Genomic DNA, 24163 nt, shown 5'->3' with positions numbered 1-24163 from the left:
CCACACCCTGGCACACACTTGTAGGTGGGTGTACAAGGGGAGCACTCACCTTTCCAACCACTTCCACTGGAGAAAGCGATCAAAATACATGCTGTCCAGATACTCATGGAATGGTTCGCCCTTCAGGTAGTCGTGGACAGACCTAGCTCGGAGGGAACCAACAAACATTTTATAATCCTGACCTTAAGCAGACAGGCGGAGCCATATATCCAGCAGGTTAACCACCAGCCTCAGAGGCCCAGCATCCTGCCAAAGTGATGGGCTGATCCTACAAACACTTACTGGGTACCTGCCACAGCACTGCTCTAGGCCTGGGGTACAGCCGTGAGCACGAAGTTGGCATCGCGATGTGGGACACAACCAGCAAGTAACAAACATCTAATAAACCGCTGCAGAGGCATGTGCTCATGAGAGAGGGTTAAGTGAGGTCCACCCTCCACCCCCGGCCATGTAATCATGACCTGAGCTGAAATCAAGAGTCGGATGCTCAACCGACTGACTGAGCCACCCAGGCACCCCAAGAAGGGACTCTTGAGCTGCAATGAGGACAGAGGAGTACTTAACGGGGTGCAGGGGTGTGTGGGGGGTAGGGGCAGAGCAGGGATGCAGCCCCTGAGATCCCAGGCTCTGGATCTGGTCCAGGACCAGTGAAGCCCCTGGGAAGTTTCCATCTCCACAGCTGAATTTCCTGGTCGCCTGCTCTGGGCCAGGCCTGGAGGGAGGGTTCTGAAACTGGCTGCAGGCAGGGATGGATGTGCTTCTTCCCTTTAAAAAGTGGCAACGCTGGGATGCCTGGGTGGCTCAGCCAGTTGAGCGTCTGACTCTGGATTTCAGCTCAGGTCATGATCCCAGGGTCATGGGATGGAGACTTGCATTGCGCTCAGAGATTCTCTTTCCCCCTTTCCTCTACTGGTGTGTGCAGCCTGGGCTCTCTCTTTCTCTCTCCCTCTCTCCCTCAAATTAAAAAAAAAAAAAAAAAAAAAAGTGGCAATGCTGACCAAGTGTAGCCCAAGCACTTGGGACCTGCAGATGGCTGCGGCAGTTGGGGGGGGGTGGGGTGGGGGTGCAGTGCGGGGCATATACAGTAGAGGCATGTGGGACACTGTGTCCCGCCAGACATGACAGCAGGGGCCAGTGTAGGGCACCAGGTTGTCCACTCCCTCGGGGTCACAGTGACAGCCCAGGGACCTCACCCACTGTCAGATCTAACCCTCAGCCAGCTCCAAGAGGGCAGCAACCACGTTTGTTTCTGCTTATGGGGGTCTCTCCCTGGCACCTACCAGGGCTGGGTCCCCAGCTGGCCCTCCCCAAATGTCCATTCTCATCATGGTGCTCCCGGCTCTTCCCACAGTGCACAGGGGCACTGGTTTTCCTGCCTGGCTGTAAGCTTCCTGAAAGCTGGGACTGGGTTCTTGCTCACCATGGTATCCCCTGTGCTAGGTGTCAGACACACAGCAGGTGCCTGGTTGTCTGTGGTACAAAGGCTGACCAAGGGCGCACAGCAAGTCCCCAGACTTATTCAGAGGTGATGAGGATCCAGAAGATTTTGGTGCACATACTGGCTTATGCAGAAGGGTACACATGTGGACACATGAACGTGTGTGTGCCTAGTGGCTCAGGCCTTCATAGTACGTGTGTGAGGGACCAGTGGGGACTTCATTGGTGCCTGGCCAACAGCACATGCACCGATTTGTCTGCTATTGCATCAGGATCGCTGTATGGCCTGCAGACAAGGTGATGGGGTGACTGAGAAGGCGGCCTGTAGCCCCCCTTCCTGCAGCAGCACCACCCAGCTCTGGTTGGTGGCAGCAGTGGGGGTTGGGGGCCGGGAAGGACTTCCAAACCACCCAGACGGGGTCAAGTTTTTACACATTCCTCTGTCTCAACAGCCTGGAGACCACTTGCTTTCAACACCCTTTGAGGCAGATGTTTTCTTTGGACTTGGAACTTTGGTATCTTTTCCCTTCATAAGAAGTATACAAACAGCTGGGTGGCTTGGCTGGGGCCCCCGGGCACTGAAGCCCTGCCCTGGTGCCCAGCATGCCAGGTGTGGGGGAGAGGCAGCCTCTGTCAGTGGCGGTGGGGAGGCTGTGTGGCTGCCCAGAGGAGGCTGAAGGGCCCCGATGCTCGGTCTGGGGAGGGAGCGAGCACTTACTGTGCACAGGCAGAAAAGACTTCCTTGCAGGGCCTCTGTAGGAGCCTCTCCTCCGTCTGGGAGACCAGGTCCTGGCCAACTTGGGCTATGAAGACTGGGGACTGGAGGAAGAGAAGAGGGGGGGCGTCAGTGAGGGGCAGGAGCGGAGCGCCACCTGGCCCTGGGCCACACGCAGCGTGGTCACTTGGCTCCTCTGCAGAACACGGATAATGATGTCCCTGTGTCCCGGGCTTGTGGTCAGACTCAAACGAGATGTGTGAGAGCTCGTGGTTACGGGGCTGTGCAACGAGGCCTGGCTGGTCGGGGAGCCCCCTGTGACCTTGCTGATGACCCCTGCCCGTGCTGGGCCTGTCTGCTCAGCAGGCAAGGGGAACACCTGCCCAGCCCTCAGGGCCTGTGTGACAGGGTCTGGAACGGCAGAAGGACCAGCAAAAGGACAGCGCCAGGGGAAGGGTGCTCGGCGGGCACAGCTTCAACTAACAGACGGGGGTTCGGATCCCAGATCTGCCACTTGTAGCTGTGGGACCTTGGTCTGGACTCAGCCCCGTTATCGGGAAGATTATCAGGAATAAGAGTGTCTCCCCAAGAGAATCAGTGAAACCTCTGGGTCCGGCATGTGGCCCAGATGTGACACCTGGTGGAGAATGTGCAATAAACATCACTGCCGTCATTTTCTTCTCCTTCCAGGTGAAGCTGTGTGTGGCCTCAGCGTTTCAGCTTGAAAGGACAGTTCTGAGAGTTTCTGCACCCAAGAGCAGCGGTCAGCTCTGGGAAGGTGCTGGGACCACCAGAAGGCGGCCTCACCTTCCCTCTTCCCGCGACCATTCACCCTCCATCAGCTGTTCGTGCACCAGCTGGGCCACAAGCTGGGTTTTTAACAAATGGCAGGGACATTTGAGAAAATTGCCAGGAGTGGGCTCAGACAGAGGGGAGGTAAATACATCTTTCTCCCCCAAAGATGCTGAAATTGGAAAGGCCTGCTTTCTCCTTTCAGCTACTGAAATGCGACTATGGAGCTGATTTCCCTGCTAAGCCCACTGGGCAGTGTCTGTGTGTGTGTGTGTGTGTGGGGGGCGGTCCATGTGAGGGGCGCAGGCAGTAAGGGGTCCTGATGAATGAAATCAGTGGCTCATTTTCTATTCATCAAGCTCTGAAAGCCCACATTCCTGAGTTCCTTCCTTCTTTCTTCTCTCCTAGGTCCTGCCCCCTCTGGAGGAGGGCCCCTATGTGGGGGAGCCTTAGATGTTGGGGGGGGTGGCCGCAGTGACGGCAAATGCCGTGGGCGCACCCAATTACACCACACAGCAGGCTTGTTTGCCATCACCAGTCCTGGGTGGTTGTGGTTCTCTCCCACCTTGCCTCCCCTTCTGTCCCTGGCCGTACCTCCCTCCCTAGCTAAAAATATTGATAAGTGGAACTGCAGAAAAGCAGCCTGTAGCGTATTGGCTTCTGATGCTTGTTTTGCAGAAATGATGCTCGATGTTGCAGAAGGAGCCCAAGACAGAGAAATGGGAGCCCCACACACCGGTCCACCCTCTGCCATTGGCCATTTTGTGCCTCTGTCTCCTCCTCTGTTACAGGAAAGGGCTGCTGCAGAGATGCTCTGTGGGTCTTTCAAGATTCAGGAATTGATAGTTGTTGGGGGGGGCGGGGAGGGCTGCATCTAAGACTCGGGGAACTTTCTTGGGAATTCTGGCAGCTGAATCTCTTGGGGATCAGTAACTCTGGGCTACTTCAGAGCAATCGGATCCTAAAACAAAACCCAGAGGCCACAGGCAAATTTGCTTCAAGAGAGCTGATGGCTGGGCAGCCTTGGTTTGAAGGGCCCGGCGCAGGGCTGGTGTCCCCACTACATCACGTGAAACAAGGTGTTGTGCCAGGATGCAACTCGAATCTGGGAGGACTCAGAGATGCTGGGCGGGATGGTCATGGGGGGAAACCACCATTTCCTGGACCTCAGAAGAGGCACCTGAGTTGCCCACCTGCATGCAGTCCGCTCTGCTCCTGTCTTGTCACCTGACTCCGCCCAGGGAGGATCCACCCTCACCAGCAGTGGCTGAAGCTGGTGTCGGGCACATTATGAGAGTGTTAAAAGGTGAAGCCAGGGTAGCCCTCAACTATAAATCACTTTTTCTCCAATAAAGACAGAAAACACAGAAATCAGGCAATACCCTAACGGGGAAGTTCTCTCTGGGCATCTGTGGTGATGTATAAAAGGGGCTGATTGAACTCAATGGCTCTCAAACTTTTTTTTTTTCTTTTTTACTAGCAAACGTCTTTTTTTCCTCTTCCACATGAAATTTATCTACAGATCCAGTATTTAAAATCAGTGGAAATAACTTAATGGGTAGCCCTGGTTTGCCTCCACTGAAAGCCAACTCTGGTCGGGCACTGTGAGAAATACCTTATATGCATTATTTCATCTAATCTCTGTTAAGACTCTGTGAGGTAAATACTATTATAATGCTCATCTCACAGATGAGCAAGCTGAGGTTCAGAAAGGTTAAGTCACTTGCCCAAGGTCACCCAGCCAATAAGTGGCAGACAGGCGATCTGAACACAGGTTGGGTGGGTGGGTGGGTCTAGAGCGAGTGTGGTTGAAGGTGGGGGGGATGTCCTCCCACTCACTTCCCCGTCTCCCAGGAGTCCCTTAGCCCTCAGGATGAGCAGGGCACTGTGCAGCCCTCCAGCAGAGGCAGGAAGAACTGAAATGGAGGATGATACGGCTCAGGGCAACGAGCTCCTGGGCTCAAAGAAGGAGATCATTAAGGGGCGAGGTCATCTAGGAAAGGCTTCATGGAAGACAGGGTCAGAGACCAAGCAGAGTTTGGGCTCAGACCTCCCACTCCTCATGGATCTTTCCACATGCCTGGATGACCGCACTCTGCTTCCTTCCTAAGCAGATGGGAGGGGCCGTGCAGGGTCTAGGGGTGACCCAGCTGTGTGTGTGAAGTCACACTACTCTCTCTCTCTCTGGGGACGCTGCCCACGGCCAAAGCCCCAATAGGAGTTAATGAGTAGGTTTAACGACCATGGGTTTAAACTCAGTCTCTGGCTCAACATGAAGAGATTAAGTGATTCCCACCAACCCTTCTTTCAAGTGACTCCAGGGACTAAGGCCTCTGCCAGTGAGGGAATCAGAAGCTGTTGGCCAGTTTAAGCTGGGAGCCGAAACCCAAACCCACCAGGAGAGTGACACCTAGGGGACATGTCAGTGGGACATTTGTAACCTGCATCAGTAGAATCGGAGGGTATCGGTCCTTCCCCTCCAGGTCAGAGAAGTCAGTTTCCAAGGGAGACACATTAGGAAGGCTCTCCCCAGTCCACAGGCAAGGTCTAACACACCCCATAAGACAAAGCACCCCCAGGCACCCAGAGCAACCACAGCCCAATCCGCCCCCTGTGGCTTGAAGACAGAATTCCACAGTTTCAGATCTCATTCCAGGAAGCTAATCCCTTCTGGTCCCAGGAGGCTTTGAGGGGGGCCAGGGAAGGGAGGGGTGAATCCTTCAGGCCAGGTGGGGTCTGGACAGGAATGTCACCCTCACCGCGAGAAGGCTCAGGGATGCAGGGGAACTACGGCTAGCAGTGTGGCCCTTTCTAGCAGCAACTGACCCTCTGGGATGAAGCAGAGGTCAGGGCGGGGAGAAGGGTGGGAGCCATCCTCCTCCATATCAAAGGTGTCCCCCTAATTTCTAATCAAACAGAAAAGGCCCTATGGTCCTTAGATATTTGCAGGGCTGAAAGCGGCCAGGAGAGCAGGTCTAATGGAGGTCTCTGCTAAAAGGTCCCCTGGGGCCAGTAGTACTTTGAAGTGACGCTTTATTTCTTTGGTCACCAGATGGTCTCCTCAAGTAGCTCCAGCCAGCAAGCCTTGATTTTTAACACAGCAGTGTGAATCTAGGCATCAAGTTTCCTGCGAAAGGTGTGGAATTAGCTCTTGGTGGTACACCTTCCGAGGACAGGAAGAAGGAATTAGGGACAGGGTTTCTCTGCTGGAGGCCCTGTCATGAATGCCTGGCCTCCTGATGGTCTTGGGCACTGAAGCTAACCAGCTGGCCAACCGCCATGTGATCGTATGCCCAGCCCTGCCAGAAAGCCCACTCTGATGACAGTTAGGATGACCCCCAGCTGCTCTTAAGGAGTGCTCCATGGCCAACTCCTAGGACAGCTTAAAACAGCAAGACATGCCTTGGGGACATGACTATGCTTGCCAGGGGCTGCTCTCCATCCCCACCCCCACCCCCGCCCCCCGCCCCACAACTGACAAGAAAGAACTCAGCTTCCTTGACGAACCGTAAGCTGCACGGGGCACCTGTCCTGCCCCTGAAATCACAACTGGAGCAAGAGAATCTGTACTGTGCTCCCCTCTTTGGCTAAGGCTCCTCCCCACTGTTTTCCCCCAAAGCTGCTGGCGAAGAGAGGGGGCATTAAACCTTGGGCGTGCTTTATCCACCCTCCGTGACTCTGTGCCTCTGGATAAGAGCCCCCCTCGCCCCCAGGGGAAAGAACCTGCTCCACCTCCTTTGGAGTGAGAAATTGACCTTGAATCTATCTCCGGTACCAGAGGAACTTGGGCCCCTCTTGGCTGGGGACCGGCTGCCAGCACTGCAGCTGGCGGGACAGACTCGGCACGTGTGTGCTGGGCGGTAACTGCCTCTCCGAATCCCTCAGAATATCTGCTCCCTCTTACCTCCTGCCCTGGTGGCCCAGACTCACTCTCTGCCGTTCCTGATGCTTATACCATGGGTTCTGGGGATACGGGCAGCTCCTGCTGTCCGCGCTAATCAGAACCCACCTTCTCAAGCAGCAAGAGGTGGAGGCCGCATGGGTGTTTCTCTGGGCACCGCAGCAGAGTGAGCAGAGCCCCTCCTGCTGCTTTGAACACGGGGAGGGAAGACCCTTGAAGGGGGTGAATGGGGCCAGTGGGCTTCGCACCATCACTGTCCCGTGGGTCCCTCTCCTCCCCTTTGTTCCCACCCTGGCTGAGTGCTCTGTGCCGTCATGCTGCCTCTACTGCTGCCCGTGACCCTAAATTCTGACAGGTGGCCCAAGCTAGACTCCTCTTACCCTCTGCTCCATCCAGAGTAGCCTCTGCAACACTGAGGCACAGTATTGACGACCCGTAACGAATCAATGCCCCGGAGGCCTCAGGATTTCTAAAGAGAAGGTCGTAAGGGGAAGGATGGAGGTGGTGGGGGTGGGGGTGGGAGAGCTGAGGACTTGGCCTGAAGCTGCATTTGTAGACCCCACTCCCCACCTTCGCTCCACACTTGGTTTGGGTGACTTCCGGCTAACAAAATACCCGCGGGAAGTCTAGAACTACCCCAGGGCCACTGGGCGCTGCGATTACTCAGGGGTCCACCCTCCCAGGTCATAACTGCAGCTTCCTAAGGGCCTTCTGTGCGACACCCGAGGCAGGACCATCCGGGCGTTTCAGGGACTGAGGCAGGGCTAGAGAGGGACAGATGGTGGCGGGGAACGCAGGGGCCTGGCCTCGGCAGGAAGCCACCCCAGGGTCCTTTACTCAGTACAAGGTGCAGGAAGCAGCCGCTGATCACCCACCGCACCCAAGGCTCTGCCTCTTGGGGGGCGCCAACACCCATCTCAGTGACTTCACAGAGAGCTGCTGAAGTCTCAGGGCAGCCCAACCCCAGCTCTGCTTCCACAGCCCAGGTCCTTCAGCCTCGGCCCGCCCAGGAGTCCGCCCACACGGTGGCGCCACGGAGCCCCTCGCTGCGCGCTTCCCTGCGCACTCACCCCGCGGGGGGCCCAGCCTCCCTGGCCTCCGAAGAGGGAGGCCAGATGGCACACCTGAAATAATTACCCAGTGATTCATCTCAGACCTGAGGCGTGCAGCCCTTGCCGGAACGGTTGAGGGGGAAAATGAGAAATCGGCCCGGGAGGGAGCCCCAGGGAGGGAAGGCGAGAGCTGGACCTTGAGGGAGAGGCCGGATTTACGCAGGTGGAGGAGGCTGGCACGGCATGGACAAGGGCCAGGAGGCCGCAGAAAGCAGGGAGGGGGCGCGCCGGGTGAGGAGAACTCATCTAGAAGATGTTAAAAAAGCAGGGAGAGCTGACGCTGATGGCACACTGCCGTCTCCGCGAGGCTGTTTCTCGCGGACTGCTGAATCGTTAGCCCGAGGGTGGCACCCTGAGGGCCCTGCCGTCGGCTGCCCCAGCGGCTGCACCTGCTCCCCCTGGGCACTGCTGTCTCCCTCTGCATCGTGACAACTGGCAACACGAAGGGATGTCATTTCTCGCATGAGTGAGGAACTCCGCGTGTCTGAAAACCTTGTTCCTGAAGCATCCCCCAGCTTCAAAGTCTTTTGTGTAAAGACATGAGAAAGGGGATCAGTTGTATGTGGCTGGTGTCCCTGAAGGCAGCCAGGGATGGAGGCATGGTTGGGCTGTGAAAAGCCCTTCAGAACTACCTCCCCTACCTCCTTAGTAGTTGTCAATAATCCTGAAGTGCCCCTGGGGTCACCCTCAGAGCCTTCTGGAAACACATGCCCTGCACTGTTCACAGATTCAGGACCCAAGGTGGAACAGGAGGAAGTGATCACAGAGGGCTTTCCTGGAAAGACCTGTCAGAGTCTAGCTGGTTCAAGCCTCTCATAGCATAGATGTGTTAACAAGACAAGGGACCAAGAAGGAAGGAGACCCCTCCAAGGTCATACTGTGGCCCATGGTACAGCCAGCAGTAACACCTGGAGGTCCTCTATGGCAGATCTGAGCGGCCTGAGTGGATCTGAGCTGCACTGGCTCTAAACCAGGTGTCCTGAGCCAGCTCTAGGGGAAGGGCATAGCTTTGGTCTCGTTGGACCCACTGAGATCCAGCTTGTCCCGCACCTCACAGAGGGGACATGCACATACAGCAATGCCAGCCCTGGAATCTCTCTCACCCACCCCTCCTCCCCATCCCCCACCTCACTGCCCTGCATTCAAGAATTCTCTTCTCGAACCTGCTACCGCTTGCTCCAGCATTGACACAATGGCCCCCAAGGGAGTTTTTCCATACCACACAGGAGAGATGGTCTCCACTCCACAGGACAGAGCCCACTGCCTTCTTGGTCCTGAACCCAAACGCTCTTCTTGACCTGCTTCCCCTTCCTGCCTTTGGCTCATGGATGCTCACCCCATATGCATCGCTTCCTGGGCAAGCTCTAGCTTTCTAACTGCTGGACCTTTGCTCATTCCCTTGGAAGAAGCCTTTCCTGTCCCATCAGGACATGTCCAAATTCCACCCAGTCTTCAGGACCCACTTCCAATACAACCTCATCCAAGTTGATTTTCTGAGCAGGAGAGATCTTCCACCCAATCCCAGCTCCCAGTAAGAAGTGTCACCATCATCACCACTGCTATTTCCCGAGCACCTACTATATGTTAAGTCCTAGAAGCTTTACATGGGGTTATCGTTCTAAATTCCCTCAAGGTAGGTTTTAATTATTACAATCTCCATTTTACAGATGCATAAATAGGCTCAGAGAAGTTAAATAACTCATCCAAAGTCACACAGCTAGCATGGGAGCAAAGACAGGATTCAAAGCCAGGTAATCTGGTCAAAGAGCCTTATTCCTAAACACCACCATGTCCTCCAAGAATGCCATTATGAGAAGGATGTGACTTTGGTCTTAGAGGTCCATGGGGGCTAGATAATGAGATAAAGTGGACTCTGAATGTTTGGGTAAACACTATTTGTACAGTGTTGTACGTACCACACAAACACGTGCTCATGTGTGTGTGTGTGTGTGTGTGTGTGCGCACACGCGTGCATGCACACACACACACACACACACAGGCTAATAGCCAACATATGCTTTGCTTCAACATATGAAAACATCCCACCGAGGAGCTCCGTGCTCATTAGCAGTGGTTGCATCAGTGAACAAAAGGTCAGCCCAGGAGACTGTCCGCTCTATCTCCAGACGCAAGCACTTAGGGCTTAATGATGTGTATATTTTCATATGTGGGCAGCTGACATTCCCCATGTAAACTATTTGCAATTTCCCAGTGTGGACAGGCTCCGCTTTCAGGAAAAGCTGAGTGGGAAAGGGCATCTGGAGGGCCCCCTGCCTTCCAGAAAGGGCTGCTTAGAGGTTTGCCTGTCTGGCCCATTCCAGGGTGCAGACAGCTGTTTCTTGGGGGGCGACCCCCATTTCCCATTTCTCCTCCAGGAAGGGAACAGGGGAAGGGTGCGCCCACAGCCGTACCCTGGCCACCCCTTGACCTTCCCGAGGGGATCTGCGTCAGCCTCGGGAAGCCCTGCGCACAGAGCTGCCAGGGCCTGGCTGTGGGCGGGGGCAGGGGTAGGAGCCAGGCCTCCAGCAGGGCCAGGGCCAGAGGCGGTGTGGGCGCCTGCAAGGGAAGCCGGCCTGGTAGGTACGGCCCCTCGGTGTGAGTTTTCCCACAGATTTATACTTCTGTTGCTCCCCAGAACAATGCCATTTGGTGGGGCTTGTTGTTCCGGGGTTGTAGACATGGAAACCGAGCCACAGACAGCTCTTTGAAGGGCAGGGAAGTTGGTCATTCCTGTCTTACCAGAATCAGAATACTAGATGGGCATCTAGTACCCCCTACATGCTCCTAGACGGAACAGTTGGCAAAAGGTGGGCCTGAGACTCAAATCCAGGCCTGGCTGCCTCCAAAACCTGTTTATCTCTCTGCTTTGCTCTGCTGAAATGAACTGATGATGGCACACAATAGTACTCAATGTATCTGTTGAATAAACGTGTGTGTGTACATTCACATTTATAGCAGGGAAGAGGGAAGCAGAGAGCAACGCTGTCTTGTCCATCAGAAGTACCCTCATAAGGGGCGCCTGGGTGGCTCAGTCGGTTAAGCATCAGACTTCGGACTCAGGTCATGATCTCACGGCTCGTGACTTCAAGCCCCTGTGCTGATAGCTCAGAGCCTGGAGCCTGCTTCGGATTCTGTGCCTCCCTCTCTCTCTACTTCTCCCCTGCTCGTGCTCTGTCTCTTTCTCTCAAAGGTAAATAAACATTAAAAAAAATTCTTTTTTAATTAAAAAAAAAGAAAAGAAGAAGTAGTAATACCCTTATGAGGTCATCTGGTCTACCCTGCCTTTGTGACAACCAGGCCGTAGTTCTTCGAGATGTTCTTAGTTACAACTGGTTGGGAGCGCCCGCCTCAGGCAGAAACTGTGGGCTGGAGGCTTGGGGGAGAACCTGGAGCTGCCCTCGGGGGCAGATCCCGGTGCCCGGGTCCCTCGGCCCAAGCACAGCTGTGTCTCCCTCCGGTTTCATTTCATCATATCCCCACCCTCCCCATAAATTCCTCCTTTGTTTGAGCAACTGGGAGTTAGGCATCTGCCGCTTGCTGCCAATAACCCGGACGAGTTCACGACGCGTAAAATGAGGCGGTAGGGCAGGGAGGACCCCCCAAACAAGACCCGAGCCACCAGACCTTTCCTCTCTCCTTGCGTTTCCTTCCCCGCCACCTCTCAAGTCGGCTGCTTCTAAGCTCTGCGAACTCAGACCAGCCCCCCTGACTGTAGGGATGGGGACCAGGACTGGCAGGAGGCGGGTGGGGCAGGGCTCCTTTTAACCCCAAATCCTGGCTTGAAACGAAACCTGCTTGTACAATCTCGACCAAGAAGACAAAGGAGGGAGTTTCCTGAACGGCAGCCTTGGACAGAGAGTTTCCTCACTCGAGGGTGGATGTGAGGTCTGGCTGGCAGGAAGAAAAAGCACCACTATTCCACCTTTTTAATCAAAACCTTCAGTGCCTTGTGCAAAAGCCACTGTCGAGCAGTTCCTCCCTCTGACCACGGCCGGGAAGCAGACACAATCCGCGAGCCCCAAATGAGAATAGAACCGAAGGACAAAGTCAGGGTTTTGTTTTCTTGGCCACCGGGGGGAAGAAATAAATCAGCCCAGACAAATGCTCGTGAGCAAAGCGCCGTGGGGCTGTGGCTCCCTCCACTCAAGGCTTGATGTCTGGACCCTCCAGCTCTCAGCTGAACCGTCCCCAACGCCTCCCCGAGGGTCCACGTGGTCAGCCTGATTGGTGGGCTTTAAGGCCCGAGCACCGTGCCAGATGTAGCCCCACTGGGCAGAGACACAGGCTGGACAGGCAGCCGGTGGCCAGAGGTCCCGGGGGTAGAAGCCAAAAAACGACAAGTCCCATTGTGCCCCTTTTGAGTTCTAAGGGAGCTCACCGCTTCCCCTCAGGATGCGCACAGTCTCCAGTCAGAAGCGATTCCCTGAAGCAGAGAAAGCTTAAGCTGTGGAGCCCTTTGCTTGCTGTCCTGGGAGCCACCGAGAGCTCTAGGTGGGAGGGAAGCGTTTCTGCACAGGCACTGAGATACTCACTTCACTCACCTCGGGTAAACTGAGATCTTGGATAAAAAGGGCCCGAGTCTCCGAGGCTCCAGTCATTTGTTGTGATTTCTTTTCTCATTCTCAGGAAATGCTTTTGCACCTCATCTTCTCTTCCTTTTTGGAATGAGGACCATCTCCAAGTTATTTCAGCTTCAGTCCCCACAAACACCTGGATCTTCCCTCGTCTCCAATGGACAGCACTTTGTCTCCCAGGGGCCTTCCCTGGAGACACACCCAGGAGTCCACCTTTTGTCTGCTACCAAGTCTTCAGGAGACCGATCTTCACCTTTGTCTTTCCACGGTGAACAGCCAAAGACCCAGAGTCTGAGGAGCTCACGGGGCTCCCTGGAGCTTCTCGTGGAAAGGGGAGAAGGTTCAGAAGGCAATACCCTGACATTGTTGAGAAGTAGCCTGGCATCCTCTGTAAGGCCCACGATCCCATTATGATGCAGATACACGGGACCACCCTGGCCATCTCCTTCATTCTTTGAGTGACAGTCTCTTTATTTATTTATTTAAAAAAATTTTTTTAATGTTTTTATTTATTTCTGAGACAGAGAGAGGCAGAGCATGAGCAGGGGAGGGGCAGAGAGAGGGGGAGACACAGAATACGAAGCAGGCTCCAGGCTCCAAGCTGTCGGCACAGAGCCCGACGCAGGGCTCAAACTCACGGAGTGTGTGACCTGAGCTGAAGTCAGACACTCAACCGACTGAGCCACCCAGGCGCCCCCGAGGAACAGTCTCTTGTACCACTTTGGGGGTGAGTCTGGAGAGAGCTGGTTACCCCACCAGGCCAGGAGGACACTGCAAGGGATGAGAGCTGTCTTTGGAAGCAGAGCTGAGGAGGTGCTTGTGAACAGTCAGAAGCAAGGAGCTCCCCACCTCTCCTGCTGGAGTCTGAGCTGAATTAGTCCATCAGCCACATAGGTTCCCTGAGTGTCCGTTCGGAGCTCAGGTCATGAGTTGCACCCCAAGGACCTCATAGACCAACTTACTCGGCCAATGGCAGGAAGCAGTTCAAGACTGCTGGGGACTAAGGATGGCTAAGAGACTAAGAGTGTGGTGCAGCCTCTCAGCCCCCAGGAGAAGAGCTCAGAGAGGCAGTATCATCAGGATACAAGTGGCTTCAAGGCTGATCACCAGTGAGGTCTAAGGCCCCGAGGATGCAGGGGGCTTGGTTAAGCAATGAGGAGGAGGACCTTTCCTGCTTTTAGGTCCTGGCATTTGCACACTGAAGTATTGTGAGAAGCCCAGCGCTCTAGAAGAATCCATTCTTGGGCGCCTGGGTGGCTCAGTCAGTTAAGCATCTGACTCTTGATTTCGGCTCAGGTCATGATCTCATGGTTTGTGCGATCGAGCTCTGCATCAGGCTCTGCACTGAGAGCATGAAGCCTGCTTAGAATTCTCTTTCCCTCTCTCTCTCTCTGCCCCTCCCCATCTCGGGCTCGCATGTGCTCTCTCTCTCTCTCTCTCTCTCTCTCAAAAATAAAAAAAGCTTAAAAACAAAATCAATTCTTGTCCCGTGGCAAAAATTTCTGAACAAATTTAAGATGGCAGCATTGTCTTTGAGGACCCCAAACAGCAGACTCACAGAGGTCACCAACTGAGTGAAGGGCTGTGAGGCCCGGAAGTGCTCTGAGCAAGCCTGCTGCCTCTGAACGGGCTTCCCACCCTTTCGGACAGTGGCCCTGCTGACCTGGACGCCCCAAGTCACAAGGTGTCACGTCTCCTGGGTCAGCAAAGTGGAGAAACATAGCCCTTGAGAAACGGCCACAACCCTTCAAAAATGGAAAAGCAGATTGGGGCTTAAAGGGGCTTGACCTGTATTTCCTTTGCTGTTCAAGTGGCTTTGCAGAAATCGGGAGGAAGGATTTTTAGGGGTCACGGAGAGAGAGAGAGACAGGACATTTTTAAACATCGGCAGAATTTAGCCAGGGGCCCCGAGAGCTGGGCAATTTTAATGAGAAAGAGGAAAATACATGAGTGACCCTGACCCAGGCCTTGACTCTTTACGTCAAAAGCAAGAGGCGATAATTAACAGAATGAAACGTGTCTGGACGTGGAGTGAGGGGCCAGCCGGGCTCTGTCAATTTGATAATCCCCGGCCATGACCTGTGGGCGCAAAGCATTGGATGGGGGAGGATGTGCTGTTTACCCGCAGGCCGCACACACTGGCTGTCGGGACCCAGAGAAGCGTGACTTTTCCTGGCGAGTTGTTTGAATCCAGCCCCCTGTCCTCTGGGTCAGTGCAGCCGCATGCAGGTAACTCATGAGTGGTGCTCTGGTCCGAAGGGGCTGGAGTGCAGGACGCTCAGGGCAGGGAGTGTCCCTCATTCCTTGTGCGTGAGAGGCACGGGCACAGCAAGCCAACTTTCCATCTTCCAAAACACCCTCCCGTTCCCCGGCTTCCAAACCGGCTTCAGTCTGAAATTGTGTTGGAAAGATCTTGGCCTTGGAAGGTATTTCTCCAGTGAAGATTTCATTCCGTGGGGCTTGGGAGTGAAGGAGGGGCAGGAATTTCCAAAGATCCAGGGAATTTAACCGAAACCCCCCACCCCCTATCCCCCATGATGTCATTTCTCTGCCCAAGGCCCAGGGACGGGGAGGGGACCGTCAGGCTACACAGTCAGCGGAGAACAGACAGCACAGAGCCCAGCATCGCTGCCCACCCAGAGCAGATCTGGGGAGGTGGGGGGGGGGGGGTGTCCTCAGGAACCCTAAGGCTGACTGCTCTGTCTCCAGCCACTCTAAAGACAGGAATGCCGGGCAGGAAATACTATACACACATGCAGGAATGGGGATCGGAAGCGGAGCTGGCTCCATCGGCATCAAAGGAGCATCCAATTTTCTGACCTGGAGGGTCACGAGAAAGGAAAGGGACCCAGACGGGCATGCTGTGAGGAGCCCGGGCTGGCACGTTTGCCTCCAGGATGTCAGAAGGAGCTGAAAAGAAGTCAGGCTGCGGGCAAAGAGAATTTGTTTTCCAGGAAAGGTTAGGGGAGAAAGATAAGTATGTCTCTTTGAAGGACAAATGCACAGCCGTTAAAAGTGCTGTGCGGGGAGACTGGGACAAGAGACAGTGCTAATGACCCGGGGCAGAGTGAAAGCCAAGCCTCGGGTTCAGGGCCAGCGGCTGGATAAGGGCCAGGAAAGAGCAGCCAGCACGTACAGCCTACAGATGGCAGCACCCTGGTATTCCCAGACCTGCTCATTCCTGTAGCACCTGGGACACTGATTTGGGGCGAAGTCTGTCTCTGGTTAACTTTTTTTTTTTTAAACGTTTATTTTTGAGACAGAGAGAGACAGAGCATGAACAGGGGAGGGGCAGAGAGAGAGGGAGACACAGAATCTGAAACAGGCTCCAGGCTCTGAGCTGTCAGCACAGAGCCCGACGCGGGGCTCGAACTCACGGACCGCGAGATTGTGACCTGAGCCGAAGTCGGATGCTTAACCGACCAAGCCACCCAGGCGCCCCTATCTCTGGTTAACTTTTGAGAAGACAGCACCGTGGAGGAGAAAGATCACAGGCTCTGAATCAGATAGACTGGGCTTATATCTCAGCTTCACTTTTTTTGTTGTTGATCTTTTTCTTTTATTATAAAATATATGTAACATAAAAATGGCCATTTCCACCATTTTTAAAGAGTACAGCTCAGTGGTGATAATTGTATTTATAATGACAACTATCACCCGCCATCTTTTTCCAAAATTTCCTCATCACCCCGTTATGCAGTAATACCCTATCTCTCCCTCGCATGGGCCCCCGGTAAATTCTAATCTATTTCTGTCTCGACAGATCTGCCTATATTGATATTTCACATAAGTGCGATTATACACTGTGTGGCCTTTTATGTCTGGCTTCCTTCACTTTGCATTATGTCTTCAAGGTTCACCCATGTGGTAGCCTATGTCAGGACTTTGTTCCTATTTATGGCTGAATAATACTCCACTGGGTGGACAGACCACGTTCTGCTTATCCATTCATCTGTTGACGGGCAGTGGGTCCTTTCCACCTTCTGGAGACTGAATAGCGCTTATATATATATATATATATATATATATATATATATATATATATATATATCTGCATACAGGTACCTGTTGGAGTCCCTGTGTTCAACTCTCCCAGCCTGCCCTCTCAATAGCGAGAGACCTCTGCCCAACACAGAAGGGTCAAGTGCATCCAGGCTGCGGGACTGCCATGAAGGTGGGACAAGAGAGAGGTACAGAGCATATAGCATACAGTCGGTACTAAATTAACCTTACTTGTTCACATAGCCCCCCCACCCCTGTCTTAGAATCCACTCTGAGAAAAGAGTTAACGATTCCCCCTTCAAGTGTCTCCATTTAAAAACACGGATGATTACATGGTGGAACTTCCGGCACCAGCAGCTTCTCTGCTTGGCTTGGATGCAGCAAAGGTCTCAGTATTTAGACACAGAAGAATAAGAGCCTCGGGGGAATTCAGGCCCAGCTGCAGGCCAACGACAGTAGGAACTGGAAAATGAAGTCAGTTCCTTCTGGTGTCTTCTCACCAAGCTTCCAGCGTAGGGTTGGGGAAAGCCTGGCAAGGAACATTCCAGTCTCCTCTTCCAAGCCATGTGACACTTATAGGGGAAGGGTGCAGCCCCTCTTTGGGCCTCAGTCCCCTCACGTAGGGAATGAGAAGTTGGGCTTAGTTCTGGTCTTAAAGCTGGGTTCCACTAAGCCAGTAGTGTTCTTTATTTTCTTTTAAGTTTACTCATTTTGAGAGAGAGAGAGAGAGAGAGCGCGAGCAAGCATGAGTGGGGGAGGAGCAGAGACAGAGGGAGAGAGAGAATCCCAAGCAGGTTCCATGCTGTTAATGCAGAGCCCAACGCAGGGCTCGATCCCATGAACCAAGAGACCGTGACCTGAGCTGAAGTCAAGAGTCGGACACTCAACCACTGAGCCACCCAGGTGCCCCCCGACCCCGAAGCGTTCTTTAAAAGATAGGGGATGGGGATGGAGGCAAAAGGGAGTCCAGCCCCCAGGCCGCTCAACTGCAGCTGGTCTGTGTCTTTACATACTAGGAATCTTTAGCTAAAGCTATTTGCAAGGCCATGGATTAGGTGGCCTCTGAGATTCCCCTGGGTGCCATGGCCCACCCCGGGAGGTATCCTCTGTCCCCTCAGTGTAAACTAAAGGAATGATCCTGCAGGATGGGCTCTCAGCTCCTCTCCCAAAGTACCAGCATTTCTGAGGCTCAGGCCTCCATTCAAGAAGGCGGCTTAAGCAGCAGGGGCCCTTCATCGGGAGTGGTGCTGTGCTGGGCACTGGGGTGAACTTCAAATGACCCCTCATAGGCCCTGCTGTTCTCCAAACAGCACCCTAGCTCCCTGGTGACTGCTTCTGGGTCGTTAACAAACCTTCAATCAAGAAGAGACTTAAGCAGAGCCCAAGAGCCAGATTAGGTCATCGTAAGAGAGCAGGATGGGTAGGGTCAAGAGCACAGACTCTGAAGTCTCAGCTTCCCCCATCCCCGAGACCTTCAGAGAGTTACTCAACCTCTCTGTGTCTTCATCTCTTCACCTTTGAAATGGAGACAGTAATCCATGGGGGTAGATGTGAGGATTAAGTGAGTTCTTTAAAGCCCTTGGACTCCTGTCTGGCACAGAGTGAGAGCCGTCCCTAGATCTACAGGGATGTGGAGTAGGATGGCCAACCTCCTCACGCTACTGATGGAAACTGAGGCCCAGGGAGAGGAGGCATCTGGCTGTGAGGGGAGTGAGAAGAGGACAGAATTTGGAGCACAGGCCCGGGTTCAATTCCCTACCCTGCTCAAGCTTGGTGTTCTTGGGCAATTACTCAACCCCTCTGAGCTCTCATTTCTCCTCCTTTCAGCTGGCTGTTATGAGGACTGAGTACAACAGGGACATGGAGTTCCAGGCATGCAGTAGTTGCTCAATACATGCTAGCTCCCTTCTGTCTTGCCCCTGATAGCTAGTAAGCAGCACAAATGTGCCTTTATTCGTTTTGAATTCCACTCTCTGCTGTTCCCAAAACTGGAAGAGGAAGAGACCCAGCCTCCACTTCCCCACTGCTGCTTGAGAAAACTCCAGAAGTTGCTCTCTTGAGTTTCCTTTTCAGTCCTCTTCTGGGAGTCTTTTTGCAGTGCTGTGGCAAAAAGCGGGAAAAGCCAGGGTGCATGGCCCAGCTGCCCCTCCAGCCCAGCCAGCTGCCCAGCCGCATCCTGCTCAGGAGGGGCTTAAGCGAAGGCGGACTCCGAGCTCCCTGGATTCATTGACAACAGGATAGAGATGCTGTTCCAGGTGCTGGGAGACAGATGAGGGCCAAACAATCTAGCAGAGATGAAATGCTGGGTCCGGGGCTAGTGTCTGGAAGCCCAAACCCCATGAAGGATGGGGCAGGCACACGGAAGGGAGGGATTTGCCCAAGCTCCCCATATCCCATGCCCTGGGTTACCCTGGTGACCAAGGCTTGGTTAGATGGTTAGGCAGACTCCAAGCCAGCTCCCCGCCAGACCACAGACTGCAGGAAGGGAGATGGGGAATGAGCCTGTCTCCTAGTCCAGTGCTCCTTGCTCTAGATCATGCTGTCCCTAACAACAGGCCAGCATTTATAAAATGCATCACAGCTGGGAAACTGACAGTTAGCCAGCCCAGCATTTTCCGAAGATGATGAGATGGTCTTAGGAGGTGCAGGGACACAATACTCCGAATCGCTCTCGGTGAACAAGGTATTCCCTTTTCAATTCTCCTTTGAGCCTCCTGTCATTAAGAAGAAAGTCTCGGTGTGATGCCACCATCTTGCTAACACCTCTCCCATACTCACTAATCTCCCTTCCAAACAAAGAGAAAGGTGGCCTTAGGCTCAGAGCCTTAGGCTGGCACAAGAGGATGCAGCTAGGATTTAATGCCACTTTCCCAGTTGGCCTTCTGTATGACAAACAAATACTGGTTTTCCAGGCATGTTCCTGAACACAAGTTTCTTCTGAAACTTTATTTTTTAAAAGATTTTATTTTTAAGTAATCCCTACACCCAACGTGGGGCCCGAACTTACAACCTCAAGATCAAGAGTTGCATGCTCCACCGATTGACCCAGTCAGGTGCCCCGAAACTCATTTATTTTAAATTAAACAGAAAGACATGAGTTAACTTAAAAGAAAAAAAAAAAAACTATAAACAATTGTAAGGTTGGTATGCAGATTCAGCAAAATCTGTGAAGGTACAGCAACAATGAAGGATGGGGGGCGCCTGGGTGGCTCAGTCAGTTAAGTGTCCAACTTTAGCTCAGGTCATGATCTCACGGTTCATGAGTTCAAGCTCCACATCAGGCTCTGTGCTGACAGCTCAGAGCCTGGAGTCTGTTTCAGATTCTATGTCTCCCTCTCTCTCTCTCTGACCCTCCCTTGCTCGCTCTCTCTCTCTCAAAGAATAAATAATAAGGGTGCCTGGGTGGTTCAGTGAGTCAAGCGCCGGACTTCGGCTCAGGTCATGACCTCACAGTTTGTGGGTTTGAGTCCCACATCAGGCTCTGTGCGACAGCTCAGAGCCTTGGAGCCTGCTTCAGATTCTGTGTCTCCTTCTCTCTCTGCCCCTCCCCCGCTCATGTTCTGTCTCTGTCTCTCTCTCTCTCAAAAATAAACATTAAAAAATTTTAAAATAAATAAATAAATAAATAAATAAATAAATAAATAATAAACATTAACAAAATTTTTTTTAGAAAGGAATGAAGGATGGCCATGATACTCAGATGGGGAGACTGAGGCTCCAAGGATGTAGAGCTGGAAGGGGCAGAACTGGGGCTCTGTGTGCTCTTCAGGGCAAGGACTGAAGCCACCGACTGCCCTCCTCAAGGCCGAGGAACTGTCCCCACCAAGAAGCTAGCCAGCCTGGGCTAGCTGACTTCTAATCTGCTTCCCGGGTCGGGAAGGGGGAGGCGCCAGTGAAGTGAGCAGGGGACAAGGGGCCAGAGAAAGAGGAACTCGGAATAATTATTATTTCCTTTCATTCAAGCTCTTTACTTTTTAAAAGGTGGATGTTTTCCGGAGAGCCACACCAGCACTAGGAATAGATTTCTTTTGTGCAAAAACTCAGGCTGATGGGTAACTTCCCCTTAACGAGAACAAACTTCCCTGCTTTACCCTATCATTGTTTATAGAAGCAAAGAGGCATGTGTCTATGTGGGGCCCAGAGAACAATATCCTGCCGGCAGACCTCCAGCAAGAAGTGCCCTCTAGAAGCTGCCCGCCCTGGGCGTTCCCAGCATCCCACAGAGGCTGCCAGGCCGGCTCATGTCAGAAGGAGAAGGCTGACCCAACCTACCAGTGCACCTTGGTGTCCAGGCCCTTTCAGCAGAACCCACTACCAGGTCTGAGCTACCCCTTTTACTACCTAGCAAACCCACATCAAAACTGGGTGCCATCTGCCAGGCCTCAGTGACTGGGCTGGCACAGCTCAGAGACGGAGGCCCAGCACAACTGCTTATGAGCCCAGTTAAAATGAATCATGGCGAGACGTCCTACAAACAACATGGCTGACGCAGGATACTCGGGGACTCGCCTGAAGCCCTGCCCCCACAATTCTAGACCAGCCTCTTCCTTTCCCCGACCTTGGCTGCCTGACCTGTAAAATGGGTACACTAATGCCCAGCTTGGAGAGTTGCTATAGAAGGAGCCAAGAGCAGGTGTGTAAGATGGCATTGCAGTGTTGGAGACAGACAGCCTAAGAACTATAGAGGGACTTCTTGAGTATTCGTGAAGGACCGTGCCTGGCCCTGCTTTTCCCAACTGGCAATGGGGCTTTGTTTCTCCAGGGGAAGCCAGATTCATGGGCCTAACGTGCACTATGATTTATTTGTCCCCATATGCACCCTGCTCCCCCAAACCCCGAGGCCTTCTGACAAGGATAGATAAGACAAAGTGAAAGCAAGTCATTTAAAAACAAGTAACAAAACTGAATCTGAGTTTCATCAAAATTAAAACCCGTTGTGCTTCAGAGGACACTATCACAAAAGTAAAAGCACCACTCACAGGATGGGAGAAAATATTTGCAAATCACGTATCTGATAAATGACTCGTATGCAGAGCATACAAAGAAGCCTTAGGACTCAACTTTAAGAAGATCATCAACCTAATTTAAAGATGAACAAAGGGTCTGAATAGACAGTTCTCCCAAGCAGATCCACAAATGGCCGATAAGCACATGAAACAGCGTTCAGCATCGTCAGTCATCAGGAAAATGCAAATCAAAACCACCACGAGATACCATTTCACACCCTCTAAGATGAATAAAATTAAAAAGAGGGAAAATGGCAAGTGCTGGTGAGGATGCAGAGAAACGGGAACCCTCATGCACAGCCGGGGGGGAAATGCAAAATGGCGCAGCCCCTTCCAGAGTATTCTCGACAGTTCCTCACATGACTAAGCACCGAGTTACCCTGTGACCCGCTACTCCACTCCTAAGTATCTCTCCAAGGGGGATGAAAACACATGTCCAGGAAGAAACCTGTAAACAAATGTTCACAGCAATGTTTTTTGTTACAGCCCCAAAGTGTAAACAAACCAAGTGTCCATCCATTGGTGACAAGATAAAAACAATGGGATCTATCCATACAGTGGGATACTATCCAGCCATGAAAAAGGATGAAGTACTTAAATACGTTACAACATGGGTACACCCTGAAACATTATACTAAGTAGAAGAAGATACAAAAGGCACGCGCTCTATGACTCCATTTATATGAAATGTCCAGAATAGGCAAGTCCACAGAGACAGGAAGTAGATTAGTTTTTGCCAGGGGCTGGGAGGAAAGGGAGACAGGGGATGACTGCTAATGAGTAGAGTTTCTATTGGGGGTGATAAAATGTCCTGGATGCAAATAGTGGTGATAGTGGTACAACTCTGTGAATATTTTAAACCACTGAACTGCACACTTTAAAAGGATAACTTTTATGGTATGTGAATTACATCTCCATAAAGCCAATATTTTAAAGTCTGTAGTGATGGATGCTTTCGTGATCACATATTTTTATTTATTACTATAATTAAAACTACTTCCTGGTCCACCCCAGCTCAGAGCAAGCCTGCCCCTCCCCCCACCACTCCGAACACCTATATCACCTCTGGTCTGCAGGTACCTGGAAGAGGAGCTGCCTGGATCTCTACAGAGCTCAGCACACACATCTGATCTGCCCCGGGGGCCAGCTTCTCCAAGCTGACATACCTTTGACTATTTCTAGGACATGCCATGTTCATGGCTGTCTCACCAGCATCAGAGACTAGCCTGCCACAGAGATAATGTTTTCAGTTTAGGGGTTTGGGGGGTGAGAAGGTAGGCAGAAAGACGTATTCCGTATGCTCCCCCAAATCTTTCAACCTCCCTTGCTGGCCAGGGGAGCTTTAACAAGGCAGTTCATGCTTGAGCGCTTCCTTCACTCATCTCCTCCCCTTTGGCAGTGACCATGAGACAACACCTTCAAGATGGTGGGGCCACAAAAGCAGCCAGGACCCCTGGTCTTCACCCAGGAGAGCTGAAGACCCAATCAGATTGTGCCTAAGAAAGAAAGGATCTCTGTTGTGGGAAGGCCCTGAGATTTGGGGGTTGTTTCTTGTAGCAGCTAGTATTAATCATCCTGACGAACGTATCGCCTTCTAACGAGCCTGGCCTCTCTGGCCAGCCTCTGTGGCCGGGGGCCCTCCAGACCCCTCCTTGGCCTCACCCAACCCCACAGCTGGAGTTCACGTCTGAGTGATTTCCTCATTCAACAGCCTCGTACTGAAAGCACAGAGAGGAGGGGGAAAGTCAGACGCTAGCCCCCACTGAGCAAGTGTCTAACACGGACCAGCCCCTGGGCTGTGTAGTTGCTGGCATTTGGGACCCTCGCCACCACCCCACCCACTTGACAGCTGGAAGGCTAGTAACTGTCCCAAGGCCATGCAGCTGAAAGAGGCCAAGTCTGCCCTCCGACCCAGGTCGACCCGGTTCCAGAAGGTCTTCTTGCAGCTCTCTGCCGCCTTTGTGTTAGAGCCCCGCTTTCGGTGCACTCCAAAGCCCACCCAGGGCTGGTGTCTCCAACAGCCCCCAGGGCAAAGCTGGCCATGTCTGGCCAACTGATGCAAGATCTGGGCAGTACCCAAGGAGTGGGCTTGCCTCTCAGGAAGGAAGCCTTCAAGCCAGGGTTTGAAGGGCGTCATCACACAGGGAGTGAGAATTCAGCTCCAGGCATAAATTCTGACTTAGAACGAGAGGGATTTTCCAGCCAGACTCCTAGCAAACACACCATGTCAGACGCCGGGGAACAAAAACCAGCCAAGTGGCAGCTCCCCAAGAAAAGACACAAGGGACACGAGGTGAGGGGCTCGCGGAAGGAAGCTTCCCGGGGCCCTCTCGCTGTCTCATTCAAAGCAGCTCACAATGATTGCAAGCCGTGAGTCCGGCACTGGCAGGTGCAGGGGACACCCACAAAGAACAGATGCCACCATCTCTGCCCATGTCCCATGTCCTCTGTCTTTCCTGGGGGTGCTGCACCCACTCAGTGACTCAAGATGAAAACCAGGAGTCACCTGGGTCTCCTGCCCTTCCCCTTCACACCCCACACCTGGCCGCCCCCAAGATGTTAGCCTCCTGCTAACATTTCCCAAGACCCTCGTGCTGTCATGTCCCAGCATGGGTCACAGTCAC

At 53.0% G+C, this 24163-nt stretch overlaps 1 protein-coding gene across 2 annotated transcripts in view; it reads right to left on the bottom strand.

Moving 5' to 3' along the window:
• The window catches only part of GRK5 (G protein-coupled receptor kinase 5), a 217941-nt gene that overhangs the window by 30651 nt on the left and 163127 nt on the right, over window positions 1-24163 (bottom strand). For both annotated transcript variants that reach the window (XM_086680996.1, XM_086680997.1), the window contains 2 exons: window positions 2156-2256; window positions 50-142 (listed from right to left, as the gene is read on the bottom strand). In XM_086680996.1, the coding sequence (XP_086537122.1) occupies window positions 50-142; window positions 2156-2256 (194 nt within the window). The remainder of the gene's footprint in view (window positions 1-49; window positions 143-2155; window positions 2257-24163) is intronic.

The sequence above is a fragment of the Puma concolor genome, chromosome D2 (assembly GCF_028749965.1).
Source record: "Puma concolor isolate L17-30 chromosome D2, mPumCon1.1.hap2, whole genome shotgun sequence".
NCBI lineage: Eukaryota > Metazoa > Chordata > Mammalia > Carnivora > Felidae > Puma > Puma concolor.
Note: the sequence above shows the minus strand (reverse complement) of the source record. Positions and strands in the feature narration are given on the sequence as shown.